General features: G+C 42.0%; 1 protein-coding gene across 1 annotated transcript in view; it reads left to right on the forward strand.

Moving 5' to 3' along the window:
• Positions 1-4,318, forward strand: part of LOC111970039 (ephrin type-A receptor 8-like) — a 165,440-nt gene extending 161,122 nt beyond the window's left edge. Inside the window, 7 exon segments of the mRNA XM_023996525.2 lie at positions 163-181; positions 450-492; positions 701-910; positions 1,074-1,223; positions 1,391-1,581; positions 2,287-2,445; positions 2,575-4,318. Coding sequence (XP_023852293.2) covers positions 163-181; positions 450-492; positions 701-910; positions 1,074-1,223; positions 1,391-1,581; positions 2,287-2,445; positions 2,575-2,689 — 887 coding nt within the window. The 3' untranslated portion in view covers positions 2,690-4,318.
• Positions 4,319-16,315: the final 11,997 nt, after the last annotated feature.

Consider the following 16,315-nt stretch of genomic DNA (forward strand, 5'->3'; position numbering starts at 1 on the left):
AGTTATCACAGCACAGATTAAAGGGTACACTTCCTGCTTTTACTTCCTGGCATGGATACACTCAAAATGGCTGCCAGTCCACCCATTATGCCATCATTGACTTGAATGGAGATGCCCTTTCTATTCATTCTTATTTCTATGCATACGCCGACCTGATGTAAGTTACTCCTGTATAGTTACTGTGGAATAACTCTTCCTCTCTCCCTTCCTCCCTTACTACCTTACACCCTCCCTCCCTTATTCCCTTATCCCCCCCTTCCCTCCATAACCCCCTTACTCCCTTACGCCCCTCCATCCCGTACTCCCTTACCCCCCTCCATCCCTTACCTTGCCTTATCCCCCTCCTTCCTGTATTCACCCTACCTTACTCCGCCCCACCTCCTCTCCCTCCCTTACTATTTTACCCTCCCCCCACCTGTCTCTTATACACATCTAGATGTGTATAAGAGCACTGAGTACATGGAGAATGGATCTCTGGACTCTTTCCTGAGGGTTTGTTGCTTTTATAAGGATTTCATATTTTTTTCCCATACCCTCTCACTCTCCCTCTCTCCCACTCTCACTCTCTTTCTTTCTCTTGTAGAGAAATAGTTTTTGAAGCACTTGACATCTGAAATCTCAATCAATATGCCTCTAACTAACACTACAATCTCTCTCAATCTCAATCCCCGTTCCTCTCCTCCTCATCTCCTCCTCTCAGAAACATGATGGTCAGTTCACTATAATCCAGCTGGTGGGCGTGATGCGTGGCATCGCGGCGGGTATGACCTACCTGGCAGACCTAGGCTACATCCATCGTGACCTGGCAGCTCGTAACATTCTGGTCAACAGCAACATGGTGTGTAAGGTGTCTGACTTCGGCCTGTCCAGAGTCCTGGAGGACGATCCTGATGCAGCATACACCACCAGCGTGAGTTCACACTTTAATGATAGCTCAATTCTAAAACTCTAATATGTACTAGATTATAATACTGTTGTAGCCCGAGTTCTCTAGTTCTGGTTCTGTTTTATATTCCGTGGCGATACCAGTGGTTGTTCTAGTTCTGGTTGTAGTGCGTTTCTGTTCCCTTCAGGGTGGTAAGATTCCAATCCGCTGGACAGCACCGGAGGCCATTGCCTACAGGAAGTTCTCCTCTTCCAGTGACGTGTGGAGCTATGGCGTGGTCATGTGGGAGGTCATGTCATATGGGGAGAGGCCATACTGGAACCTCACCAACAGAGATGTGAGTGGATTGGAGAGGACATGCACACACACATACAGTACATAGTACATGCAAACCACACATACACTCATAAGAAAACATGTGTGTAATGATACCTGCATATCTCTCTTTCTGTGTGTGTGTGTGTGTGTGTGTGTGTGTGTGTGTGTGTGTGTGTGTGTGTATAGGTGATAAAGTCAGTAGAGGAGGGCTACAGGCTACCTGCTCCTATGGGCTGTTCAGGTGCTCTACACACTCTCATGCTGGACTGCTGGCAGAACGACCGCAACGAGAGGCCCCGGTTCTGCCAGATCGTTACAGTTTTAGACAAGCTGATCCGGAACCCAGAGCACCTCAAGTCCATGGACACGCTGTGCAGGTGAGCAGGCTGCTAGGCCACCATCGCCTGGGCAATACAGATTGCTTGGGAGCCATTGTCTGGACAAAGGGCTGCAAATCCACTCTCAGCTCATCTGTCAAACATAAGCTGTGGGATAAAGTTACAGCCCAAAGTTTCCCTCAAACTTCCCCAGGTGATGCGAGGGAGACAGGTTGCCTTAAGAACGGCCTTGTTCGTTTTCCAATAAGCTCATCTCTGATAGACATGCGCTCTGTTAAATAAGAGCCTGGCTGTGATATTGACATTGATAGTCCGGGAATCAGAGAGCAGAGTGAAGAGAGGCTCGAGTTAGAGTTGGACCTGTGTTAAATTGCTTCTTTCAGATCCATGGTCCCATAGAGTTACTGGTGCATGTCGGGGAGATGGAGGGATGAGGAGAAGAGGAGGAGAGGGGGAGGAGGGGGTGTTAAGGGTTTTTCTCCGTATTAATCTAGCCAAACCAGCCATCCTGCAATCAGAGCAGCCACCCCTTCTCTATCATTTTAACAGCTATTGATTTTTCTGCCTTAGCTGCTAGTGCATTTCAACACCTTTTTTCCTCTCCACCTCTTTTTTTCCACATCTCTCCCTTCATGTCTCCCCTCTCCCTTCTGTCTGTGTGTTTGTCCTATATCCTTTTCTTCCTCTTTTCTCTCTTTCTCACTCTTTCTCTCTCTGTCACTTCTCTCTCTTTCTGTCTCTCAGGTTAGGCACACCTCCCATGATGGACAGAAGTATCCCAGACTTCAGCAGCTGTAGTTCTGTGGATGAGTGGCTGGACACCATCAAGATGGGCCGATACAAAGACCATTTTGCTGCAGGAGGCTACCTGACCCTAGGCCACGTCATAGGCATGAACCAAGGGTGAGAGGCAAGGCCGTAGCATCATTCTCCAATCACATCATCCACATGTCATTGATGCTTAAGAGTAATTTAGGCTGTCTGATGAGTGTGTTCATGTGTGACTCTGTCCCATCTCTGTGTGTCCTACAGGGATATCCACAGGCTGGGGGTGACACTGATGGGCCACCAGAAGAAGATCATGACCAGTGTACAGCTGATGCGTGTCCAGGTGCTCAACAGAAGTGTGCCCTCGGTGCACGTATAACTTCAGCCTCAAGGCTTCTCCAGCCAGACGATTTTCAAATCTAGGCCCAGGCTTCTGAGGCCTAGTCGGAACTCATGGGAATTGATCTATGACTATCAGAGAAACTACAATGTCCAGGTGACAATTTGGTTAACTTTTCAAGACTTCTTCTTTGAGAGTTTGAAACTTCAAGAGTACGGATATGAAGGGACTTGAGTACCATAGCCTTTGTTTTTCCTATTCAGATATGTTTCATGTCTTGTTTGTAAAAATGTATGGACTGCCTTAATCTCCACAAATGATTTAAATGTTGTTGTATACAAAGAGAGATTCTATTCATATTAATGTATCAGTTAAGTATACGTTACAATGGATCTGAGTGATAGCCTAGCATACAGTAAGCGAGAGACTGGCAGGGGCTGGAGCACTGAGCTGTGTCCCCCAGCACACAGCTTCTCCTATGGTTCCCCTGAGAACCGGCCCCAGACCCCTGTCCACTTACATGGCACAAGAAGACCCTGGATCTGAACCTGACAGTGGACAAACAGCAACAACCTAGTTGACTCACCAGAAATTCCAAGTCTCCTCCACTGAGAAGGAGGCCAGTTCCAACTTGGCTATGAAAGACTGTACGGAGTCACAATCTCACACAGTAAACGTTCGAAGGACCCTAGGAGAGAAGCACTGTGTTCTCTCCCTGGTACAGCTGCGTAGCTCACAACTACTGTAGAACAGATGGATGGATGATGACTCATTGTGATTATAGTGTTTTGACTCTGTGGTGGTAAGGACAAAACAAGGAATAGGGAAAGTGCTGTATGTGGAATGTTTTTATCTATATACTCTGAAAACAATATTATTGACGGTCCTAGTTCCACTGTGCAATCAAGAGAATGGTTTTCTAATGCACCTATGTTTGATTTCCTGAATAAGTGGTCTATGTCTCTTTTTATTAGAGAAGAAGCTCATTATATTCCCTGAATATGCATTGTTTAACTATGGTGACATTTCAATAATGTTTCCAGATTTTTCTCCTGAGACACTTTTTTTTTTAAACACTGGACTTCAATAGAAATTCCATATTTTATGAAAGTATGTTTTATTAGATCTATCAATTGACAAACAACCTTCAGTTTTCTATACCAGTACATACCTACGGTCACTAGAACTGTTTTCTATACCAGTACATACCTATGGTCACTACAACTGTTTTCTATACCAGTACATACCTACGGTCACTACAACAGGATGTACTAACCTCTGTCTGAAATTAGGGGCTCTAGTCAATCAGTATCGCTGAATCGTTACAGATTGCTCAATAGATATTTTAAGGTAATTTCCGATTAAGACGAAAAATGCAGTGTTTAACGTGAATGTTGTCTCCACTAACGCAGGAACATTGCCTTTAAATTTCAATCATGCTGTAACGCTGAACTTCCGGAATACAGATTAAATAGAGCCCTAGGTCTATTTGCTCTCAAACAAAATTCAAGCTTTTTGCAAAGATTGATGGATCATCCTTGTTTGTCATGTTGAATCATATAATACAAATAGTGACTGAAAAAGCAATACCCCTCTGTATGCACGGCTCAGTGCTGAGTCCACTGCCATGATTCACCTGGGAATAAATAAAATGGGTTTAACACAACTGACCTGTCTCACCTGGGATGTTGCAGAATGTTTCACATTCCAATTCGGAACACAACACAGTGAATAATGTAGGAATTAATAGAAATTGAACAAAACAGGGTTAGGGTTACAGTAATGGATAGGGTTAGGGTCTATGTGTGTGGACATGAAGCTTGGGTTAGGGTTGTGGTTAGGGTCTATCCAGAATGTGGGCATGTAGTTTGGGTTAAGGTTGGGGTTAGGGTATGATAATAGCTATGGTTTGGGTTGATCCGGAGTGTGGCCTTGAAGCTATACATTCCATCCCTGGATTTAGGTATGTTTTAAACCATTTCACCAGAAGTTCATTGAAGCTAAGGTTAAGGTTAGGGTTAGTGCTCGGGTTGATCCGTGGTGTGGCCTTGGAGCTACACACTCCATCCCTGGATTGAGGTAAGATTTAATACATTTCACTTGAAGTTCACCGAGGCTAGGGTTAAGGTTAGGGCAAAAAAATATATATTTGATGAAAAATTGTATTTGGCATTCCTGCTATTAGCCGATGCAAACACATTGAATAACATATTCACCACATGGAACAACAGATAGTCCCAAAAACTCATCTAAAGGAAGTTTGTTCTGAAGTGTCTGTCCTAGTATATCTGAGAGATATAAGAAAGATCAGGATATATATATATATATATATATATATATATATATATATATATATATATATATATATATATATAAACATATTTAACCCCTTATTTTTGTCACTAAACAGTCTCCACATATACTTCCATGATTTTTTTCCACTGGTACCGGGGGAACTTCAGACGAGACATGAGGCCTGTGGGCATCCTAGAGCAAAACAACTGACATGTACAGTATGTGTTCGTGAGACACTTACCTTTCCACAAACTGTTCAGATGCTACAGACAGAAGTTGGAAGATCGGCAGTACTGACTTCAGACAGGTCACAAGACACTTGTGGGGGTCATAGAACAAAAGAGATCTTATCTTTCCATAGAGGGATCAACATATTTTTCCTAGGCCAAACCGTTCGGAGGGTACTTTACACCACTGTGTGCTTGTAATAGTTTGTAGGCCAGACCGTTACGCCAGATCAGAGGCAGTAGGGATGACGAGTTATATTGATAGGTGCGTGAATTGGACCATATTGCTGTCCTGCCTGAGCATTCTAAATGTAACTTGTACTTTTGGGTGTCAGGAAAAATGTATGGGAGTAACAAGTACATATTTGCTTTAGGCATGTAGTGGAGTAAAAGTAAAAGTTATAAAAAATCTGAATTTATTATTATTATTTTTTTCATCTTGATTTAACCAGGTAAGCTAGTTGAGAACACGTTCTCATTTACAACTGTGACACATTTACAACTGTGGCCAAGATAAAGCAAAGCAGTGCGACACAAACAACAACACAGAGTTACACATGGAATAAACAAGCGTACAGTCAATAACACAATAGAAAAAAAGGAAAGTCTCTATACAGTGTGTGCAAATGGCGTGAGGAGGTAAGGCAATAAATAGGCCATAGTAGCGAAGTAATTACAATTTAGCAAATTAACACTGGAGTGATAGATGAGCAGATGGTGATGTGCAAGTAGAAACACTGGTGTGCAAAAGAGCAGAAAAGTAAATAAAAACAATATGGGGATGAGGTAGGTAGAATGGGTGGGCTATTTACAGATGGGTTATGTACAGCTATAGCAATCGGTTAGCTGCTCAGTTAGCTGATGTTTAAAGTTAGTGAGGGAAATATAAGTCTCCAGCTTCAGCGATTTTTGCAATTTGTCCCAGTCATTGGCACCAGAGAACTGGAAGGAAAGTCAGCCAAACGAGGTGTTGGCTTTGTGGATGACCAGTGAGATATACCTGCTGAAGCACGTGCGTGTTGTTATTGTGACCAGTGAGCTGAGGTAAGGCGGAGCTTTACCTAGCAGAGACTTATAGATGTGATGACCTGTAGCCAGTGGGTCTGGTGACGAATACGTAGCGAGGGCCAGCCGACTAGAGCATACAGGTCGCAGTGGTGGGTGGTATAAGGGGCTTTGGAGACAAAACGGATGGCACTGTGATAGACTGCATCCAGTTTGCTGAGTAGAGTATTGGAAGCTATTTTGTAAATGACATTGCCGAAGTCGAGGATCGGTAGGATAGTAAGTTTTACGGGGGTATGTTTGGCGGCAAGTGAAGGAGGCTTTGTTGCGAAATAGGAAGCCGATTCTAGATTTAATTTTGGATTGGAGATGTTTACTATGAGTCTGTAAGGAGAGTTTACAGTCTAGCCAGACACCTAGGTATTTGTAGTTGTCCACATATTCTAAGTCAGAACCGTCCAGAGTAGTGATGCTAGTCGGGTGGGCGGATGCGGGCAGCGAACGGTTGAAAAGCATGCATTTGGTTTTACTAGCGTTTAAGAGCAGTTGGAGGCCACGGAAGGAATAGTAAAGTAAAGTACAGATACCCCAAAAAAAGTATTTTTACTTAAGAACTTTACACCACTGTGTGCTTGTAATAGTTTGTATGCCAAACCTTTCGGACGCTACAGACGATTTTGTGAGAAGACTGATTTTCGGGATGTCTCATAGTCTGATATGATATGAATTGTGGACAAGAAGCTAGGGTTAGGGTTAGGTTTAGTGCTAGGGTTGATCTGAGTTGTGGACAAGAAGCTAGGGTTAGGGTTAGGTTTAGTGCTAGATTGATGGCTGAGTTATGGACAAGAAGCTAGGTTTAGGGTTAGGTTTTGTGCTAGGGTTGATCTGAGTTGTGGACAAGAAGCTAGGGTTAGGGTTTAGTGGCTAGGTTGATCTGAGTTGTGGACAAGAAGCTAGGTTAGGGTTAGGTTTAGTGCTAGGGTTGATCTGAGTTGTGGACAAGAAGCTAGGTTAGGGTTAGGTTTTGTGCTAGGGTTGATCTGAGTTGTGGACAAGAAAGCTAGGGTTAGGTTAGTGCTAGGGTTGATCTGAGTTGTGGACAAGAAGCTAGGGTTAGGGTTAGGTTTAGTGCTAGGGTTGATCTGAGTTGTTGGACAAGAAGCTAGGGTTAGGGTTAGGTTTAGTGCTAGGGTTGATCTGAGTTGTGGACAAGAAGCTAGGGTTAGGTTTAGTGCTAGGGTTGATCTGAGTTGTGGACAAGAAGCTAGGTTTAGGTTTAGTACTAGGGTTGATCTGAGTTGTGGACAAGAAGCTAGGTTTAGGGTTGCAAAATCCCAACATTGTGGTTCTGAATGCTTTGATCTGACTGGGACTGCTGGAACAAAACTCTGCCCGATTGCAAGGCTGTCACAGGTCGGAAACAATGGACTTCGACTGCTTGACTTATTGTTGCTGAGTGCGTCTGTGCTTCTCTGTGCTATTAAACTTCATTTCAACCACAGAAACTAAACAAAAAAATCAGTGTTGAATCTTGGTCAGGGTGTCTGAGTAATTGGCCTCCCATTCACCTTTAAGAGAGCTAAAGCTAATCCTCTACTCGGTAAAAGTGAAACGAGACAGAAAGAACACTATTAATCTCATTATGGCCATGTGCTTTGTTACCATGGAATCCCACACCGAATTATCAGTTGCTGACCCATCCCCATGACGACACTGTACCCGTCCTACTCATAACTGTGAGTGTTCTAGACTGTCCCCTGGTTGACTTGTTGCTGGGCGACACAGAGTGGGTCATGATGAGTCATGACAGGAGTGTGTTTGCTGTTTGTTATCGCTAATACCCAGGTCCTCATTGCAAAAGAAACCACCAACATTAAAGATTCATTATAATCCTTAAGCATTTCATGTAAAACTCCCCATCAAAAATACACATTAATTAAAATGCTTGAGCATTCAATGTAAATTTAATCTCCGCTATATAATGAAGTCTTTTGAACAACCATGGAACAATGCAACACTAAATTTATATAGTTGTGTATCCTAATGTGCTGCTGTCAATGCATCACATCCAATAAATAATTAAGTTTGCCCTTGACACAGAGCCAGAAGGGTCTGTCCAATACTGTGTATTGTTTCCTGGTTGTTTCAGACATTTTTGTCAAGGTATGTGTCTGTGGCAGCAGGGTGTGATTGTAGGTTGGCTGTTGTGTTAATTGGACACAGTACCCTCGTCTGACATCTGAGGAAAGAGATGGGTTGATTGAGATCGTTCAAGCAGTAGATGATAGAGCGCTGGGAGCCATAGGGTTGTATGAGGTCAGAGTGTGAATCTCCTACCAGTTTAATAACTGCACACAAACTTAGCTCCTACTGATGCCTCCATCTCTCTGTCTTATTCTGAAAATAGGAATCATATATATTCTAATTTTACACTAGCTAACTGACTACAAGAGACTTTGCAGGCTGCATCAGTCACTGTTAAAATACTAGAGACACATGTGCTAGATTGAACAGTAATTACCACATTGAGAATGGGATTGATACACTAGCAGGGCAGAGGGAAGATATAAAAAGAACCCACATACTGTTAAAGCCCTCCGCCAGTTATAAAAGGTGCAGCAAAATGCTTATGTGCTAGCTCCCTCAACAATGCATTACATTTTATCAATAATAATATTGAAAAGTAAAAAATAACAAGTAATAGAAGAGGTAGTATGCATAGTAATAATGGACTGTATTTATAATATATTTACAAATATAAAGTGGGTAGTGGAATCAATGGTATATATTAGAACAGCAGCATTGACTGTGCGTGTGTGTAGGAGTTCTGAGAGTGTGTGTGCTTGCAGTGGTAGAAAAAGTACTCAATTATCATACTTGAGTAAAAGTAAAGATACATTAATAGAAAATCACTCACTTAAAAGTCACCCAGTAAAATACTACTTGAGAAAAAGTCTAAAAGTATCTGGTTTTAAATCTCTTTAAGTACAGTTGTGGGAAAAGTACAAAATTGTCATACTTTAGTAAAAGTATAAACTAAAAGTAAATGCTATACATAAAATGTCTGATATTAAAGCTGCAATATGTAACTTTTAACCAAATTCACAGAGAAATGAGAGTTATAGATCTGTAATTCTCAATGAAAGCAAGTCTAAGAAGCGGTAGATCTGTTCTATGTGAGCTATTTCTATGCTTCCCATTCTTATTTTCGGTTTTGTACACCAGCTTCAAACAGCTGAAAATACAATATTTTTGGTTATGGAAAAGATATTTTTCCGCGGTTTAGATGGTACAATGATTCTCTACACTATACTTACTGGTTTTGTCACATAAACTGAAATTAGGTGAACTATTAGAATTTTAGCAACCAGGAAATGCATAGAAATGCATCTTTAAGCAAACCAGATTGCACAATTTTCCATAATTTTTTTATTCATTTACGGACAGACAGGGGCACACTCCAACACTCAGACATAATTTACAAATGCAGTATTTGAGTTTAGTGAGTCCGCCAGATCAGAGGTAGTAGGAATGACAACGCGTTATATTGATAGGTGCGTGAATTGGACCACATTGCTCTCCTGTCTAAGCATTCTAAATGTAACTAGTACTTTTAGGTGTCACGAAAGTTGTATGGGAGTAAAAAGTACATACAGTGCATTCGGGAAGTATTCGGACCCCTCGACTTTTCCACATTTAGTTACGTTACAGCCTTTTCTAAAATGGATTCAATTATTGTTTTTCCTCATAAATCTACACACAATACCACATAATGACAAAGCGAAAACAGGTTCTTAGAAATGTTTGCAAATGTATTAAAAAGGAAAAAGTTTGTCTTGTTTGTCAAGCTTACCAGCGTTTGTCCTGTCAGCTCCTGTCTTTTCCCTGCTTCTCTTTTTCTCGTCCTCCTCGTCCTTGCCTGTCCTGACCCTGTACCCGCCCGCCTGACCACTCTGCCTGTCCTTGGGAAAGGGAGACACCACTCTGCCTGCAGCCAGGGAAAGGGAGAAACATCCAGAACAAAAGCTCAGTCTTTATCTGCTCTTTGTATGCTTACCACTGCTAAAACAGTAGCAGATAGAAGGGCCATATAGAGTTGCATCTGAGATAATATTTGAGTGTTTGTTTGCTTACTCACAGTGAGAGGTGAAAACATGTGTGTGGTTCTGGTGTCCAGGTGCCCTCTGACAATCAACTAAGATCAGTTTTGCAGGATCTCCAGGCATAATGGTTAAGGTTAGTGATATGGGAAGGTACACTGATCCTAGATCTGTGTCCCCTACCAGGACTAACAGGGAAACAGATCAATCATACATGGTTGATATGCACTATTATAGACAAACCATATTATGCATTCATGACCTCATGCTATTGTTGGGTAAATATGGCATGTATTATGCATGAGGTACACATAGCCTGACAGTGTAAATATAAATATATAAATCAACATTTAAATATAAATGTGAACACATTAACTTTAGTATGTACACAGTGCTGAGTGGTTTGTATTTCCTGACAGTGTCCTAGGTAAAAGATGTAGATGAGGTGATATCAGGGTTGTAGTACAGTATCAGTCAAGCCCATATAGAAGATCAAAGAGAAGGGGGATTGAAAGGAGACTTTGTACTTTCAATGTTAGAGCTGCAAGGACTTTTTCAAGACAAACCCCATCCTTTTTAGCCCCACGTTCCATAAACAAAGACGTTCTGTCACTCATCCTCTCTGTAAGAGCCTATACTGTAAACACGGTCTCGACAGCTAGGATATAAGCTGTAGGCTACTATATCTATCTAGTACAGGATGTTTGCCATGAAATGAATAGTAATTGCTCTCTAAATGTTTACTCTATGATAAGTGACCAAATGCTAACCCATTGGCCATGTCCAATCTTTCTAATATTTGTGCAGAACAAATCGCATGAACTCATTCAGATTACCATTAAGCTTATTATGACACTCTACATTGTTTTCTCAGTTGGTCAAATGCCACTGATGATTTGCTCACGTCGGTGCTGTCATTTCTAGCAGTGGGCATTGAGTCTAAAGGGGCCATTTGCTATAAGGTATTCTGTTTTACTCTGTTCTCTTCTAGCCATAGGCTTCTGTATTCATGCGTATTAGAGAGAAATGGTATTAACCTTCTTGACCGGAAAAAAATATATACAAAAAATATGTTTGAGGCTTTAGGCCAGAAGCAGTATCAGTAAGACTTTAAGATGACTTTCTATGAATCTCTGAATTGCTGTGAATTGCCCATAAGCTTAGACAAGAGCATGGCACAAGACAATTTCCTCTTTTGATTTACTTACTTACTTATTTATCTATTTATATAAGTATTTGTGCTGAATGAACCCCCTGGAGAGGAATCCTGATTTCCAAGTCCCTTATCAAACATATTAAAAAATTATGAATTATTAAAATGGCAATAAGCAGGACCGTTTCCCTCTCTCCTTAATGGCCTCATTCAAAGCAAATTAAATCAAAGGACGAAGCATCTACTAAATGTATGATTGCTTTGATAGAATAATGTGTTGTTTTTGTCACAGCAGACCATAGACAAGACAAACTATTCTTCACAGACACTAAAGAAGATAAATTATCTGGTCAAAAGTGGCATTGTTTCAAATAAACTATTAATATAACTTTGGAGTGTGACTCTGAACATTTCATAATTCATGTCCCAGTTGCAAAGGTTTTAGAAGAGACATCACATTAAAATGTTGACAGGGTAATGATGTGCTTTCAAACACATCAATGAACCGGCCAATGTGCTAAGACATCAAAGACATCATTCATATCAGTGTTAACACAGACACTAGCAGAAAATCAATTGTGTGTGTGTGAGTGTGTGAGTGTGTGCCTTCCTGCATGCCTGCATGCAAGTGCGTGTGCCTAGAGTATGTACATGCATGCACTTCAGTATGTGTAAATCAATGACTTAAAGAAGATTCAGCAATATGTCTGTCTGTGTGTACTCATTTCCCTGACCCTCTCCCATGTGGACCTTCCTCCCTAAGCATGCAGTCAAACATCATGATTTAATAACAATACTGTCTGTTAATCAGGATTAATTTCCATAAATGTAACTGCTGCGTGGTTGTGAGCAGCCACCTCTCCCCTCGTGCCCGCTGTATGCACTCAGCCTGTGTTCAGTGTGTGTGTTTGTGTGCCCGCTGTGTGCACCCAACTTTCCATTCTGGGGGGGAAATGATCGCTTTGATGTTCCCCCGCGCTGCCTGCCACCGGTGCCCCTATAAACTAGCACTAGGCTGACGCAAGATATGCTACCCTACACTCAGCATAGTTCAGAGCAACACGGGGCTGACGCAAGCTCACGCTACATAACACAAGCTAGCATTGCTCTACTTACATTGATCACACCCCGGGGATATGAGCACACAGAACAAAACACACTCTTTATTTAAGGAGATAAGAGTCTAAAATTAACATGATGATAATGATGATGATAAACCAGGCTTCCAACAGTATAGCCAAGGGGGAATGTTGAATCAGAGAGAGAGGGAGAGGAGAAATGGAGAGGAGGGATTGGAGGTAAGAGAGGAGTGGGAATGAGAGGGGGGATGCAGAAGAGGAGGAAGATGGTTGTAAAGAGGTGATGGGAAGAGAAGGACAGGGAGAGGGGTGGGACAATTGGGCTAGTAGGAGAAGCAGGATGGAAAAGTGGTGGACGAGAAGAGGAGAAAGAAAGAGAAAGCTCCTGTTTGTGGATTATTGCGTTCAACACACACCACATTCACCACCAACACACACATCACACACACACACACAGCACACCACACACACACACACACACACACACACACACACACACACAACACACAACACACACACACACACCCACACACACACACACACACAACACACACACACACACACACACACACACACACACACACACCCTGACCTTCAGATTCAACTGCAACCTGATTCTCTTTCAGCAGTGTGGGCGTCGACATAACAGTCTCAGAGAGAGACGGGTGAGAAGGGGGCGTAGTTTCTTTTGGGCTAATGTTCTACCTTCCCTCGTTCTAATTTTCTCTCTTCTCTTCTTCTCTCCTCTCCCTCCTCTCCTCTCCTCTTCCTCTCCTCTCCTCTCCTCTCCTCTCCCTCCTCTCTCTCCTCTCCTCTCCTCTCCTCTCCTCTCCTCTCCTCTATTTTCCCATCTACTCCGTCTCTTCTTCTCATCCTCTTCTTTCCTTTCTTCTCCTATCCCATTCACTCCTCTGTTCTCATCCGTTCTTTCTCTTTCCCATCCTCTTCCCCTCATTCTCCTCTCCCATCATCTCCTCTTCTCTCCTCCTGAAACTTTAGGCCACTATGCTCGTAACTCAGCCTTTCACATACATCATGTTTTAATGTAAATTGGAGATTTGCAAATGATGTGCAGATTAGAGTTAGGATTTGTCCCCTACTGAATGCATTAGGTAGGACTGTTCATGTGCACAGAATAGTTGTCACTAAGCTACAATTAGAGATGAAGGAAGGAGGGACAGGTATACATAGAAACAGGCCATGGTGCTGCAGTATGGTAGATAAAGCCTATTGTGTGCTGTTGACAAGAAGCAGCAAACCTCTGACTTCCACCTCCGTGACTTGAAGAACACGTCAAAGAGCATAAAGAAGAAGCGTGACCAAATTCCTGGTCTGCTCTAAGTCACCGAGCTATTAAGAGGAGGGGAAAAAACATCTTATCTCTCTACCAACCCCTTTACAAACTGCATTGGAGAACTCAAAGGGAGAAAATGGTACATTTGGGCAGACACTCTCTAATGAAAGAAAAGGAAAGGAGAGCAATCAACAACAACAAAAAACTGGTACATTTGGGCAGACACTCTCTAATGAAAGAAAAGGAAAGGAGAGCAATCAACAACAACAAAAAAATGGTACATTTGGCAGACCACTCTCTAATGAAAGAAAAGGGAAAGGGAGGCTAATCAACAACAACAAAAAAATGGTACATTTGGGCAGACACTCTCTAATGAAAGAAAAGGAAAGGAGAGCAATCAACAACAACAACAAACTCCACCTGGAAGAATCAGACGTTTTTCCTCAGTATGTCAGAGAAAGTGGTGTGTGTGTGTGAATGCGTGTGTATGTTTATGGAATGTCCCAGTTTAACCGTAGATCTTGCCAATGGTTAGTGTTCCCAGCATGCAATAGCTCCCCTGTTGCTACATTAAGAGATAAGGAAAGAGAGCTAAAGGGGTAGTCACATACTACCCCTGAGTGAGCAGGGGTAGGACAATATAAATAAAATGCTTAAGAATTTACTCATCAGTAGAACCATGTCTGGCAGCTAAACAGTTCATTCAGCCTCATTAACTGCCTTTTAAAAAAACATACCTGATATGGCTGACTTGCTTAAACAAATGTGGTTTCTAGTGACAATTGAGATGTACAAACTATGGCATGAGGGGACGATGAGCAGATAAGAGGATTTCAATTAAGACATTAATGAGGGAGCTAGGATGGACATAGTCAATATAACTATTTGTTCAGGAATTGTTTTATGTACAGCGACAGAATTCACTTTCTTAGCTACAGTGTACATATCTCCCTGGTATATTACATAATTTATGAAGCAGCATACAATACATTTTTGGACTCACCTTGTTGTACTGTGCTTACTTGAACAGGAAGGTGGCGCGGTGGCACATTTTGTCATCAAACATTGTCATCAAAGTCTGGCATTCTCCAGATTTATGGTGCTTTCATGTCACGTTCTGACCATAGTTATTTTGTGTTTTCTTTGTTTTAGTTTTGGTGAGCTGGGTGGGCATTCTATGTTGTGTGTCTAGTTTTCCCGTTTCTTGTTTGGCCTGATATGGTTCTCAATCAGAGGCAGGTGTTAGTCATTGTCTCTGATTGGGAACCATATTTAGGTAGCCTGTTTTGTAGTGTGTTTTGTGGGTGATTGTTCCTGTTCGTGTGTTCCTGGTTTGTCTGTGTTCACTAGTTCGGGACTGTAGCTTCGTTGGTTTTCGTCTGTTTATTGTTTTGTTCATTATTGAAAAGTATTCTAATAAATATGGATACGTACCACGCTGCGCATTGGTCCCCCTCTCCTTCCACCGACGAAAGCCATTACATTTCAAGACAACTGGGGACTCAATAAAAACAAGGTTGAATCATGACGTCAGTGATCTTCAGGTTGGAGCTCTAGAAAGAGGCCTGAGTTCCCAACTTGCAATTCCGAGTTGGATGACCTTTCAAAATGTATTTTCTCATTTTTTTCTGAGTTCCTAGTTGTCTTGAACTTACTGAATTCTGAGATTCCCAGTTCCGAGTTTCCTGTTTTTTTGAACGTGCCAGAAGTCATGCTGGATTGACAGCATGGCCAACGTATTCAACCTTTTCTGGCCCATGCTGTTGAATGTTTATCCTTTAAAGCTTGGAAAAGAGACCCTTAAACCCAGACTTGGACCACACACCCACTCCACTGAATAGCCGGCTAGTGATTGCTTTGCAATGCTTGCCGTTAGCCACTGTCACTGTTTCCTTCCAAACCACTCATTGTTGAATTTGCAATTTTTAACTTGTTGTGTAATGTTTATGTCCAATGGCCGATGATCACCGATACGTTTTATCTGTAATTTCTCTTCATATGACAAGGATTGAAAAGAATTTGCCACTAGATTGTCGACGGAAATCATGACGATGACTGCTTGTCTAGCTTGCTAGCTAAGATTTTGAAAGTATGATGTTGACATCAGTCCGATCAAAGATACAATAGATATAACGTGATTTGACGTAATTTTATCTGTGGCCAATGACCGTGAGCCTTCTTGGATGGGCACTTGTAATATAACTCTATGGCAGCACCCATGGAGCTTGAATTTTTGAGCTTTCCCTGTAGATTTAGCAGTGACGTAGTGTCCCCATGAGTGACAGAACACTGAGCCAATCACGGCGCAACTAGAGAACATTACTAACCCCTACGCTCCGTATTTTCCGTTGGCTGCCCCACCACCACAGAAGCACTGAGCTCGGCTGAACCACCTGCATCTTGGAGCTGCATTACTCAAGAAAGAAAAAAAGAGACCATGTTCGTATGCGTCTTTATTACCTCAATTATTATTATTGTTTGCAAACTGATATGTGACACATATTAATGCCAA

The sequence above is a fragment of the Salvelinus sp. IW2-2015 genome, linkage group LG11, assembly GCF_002910315.2.
Source record: "Salvelinus sp. IW2-2015 linkage group LG11, ASM291031v2, whole genome shotgun sequence".
Lineage (NCBI taxonomy): Eukaryota > Metazoa > Chordata > Actinopteri > Salmoniformes > Salmonidae > Salvelinus > Salvelinus sp. IW2-2015.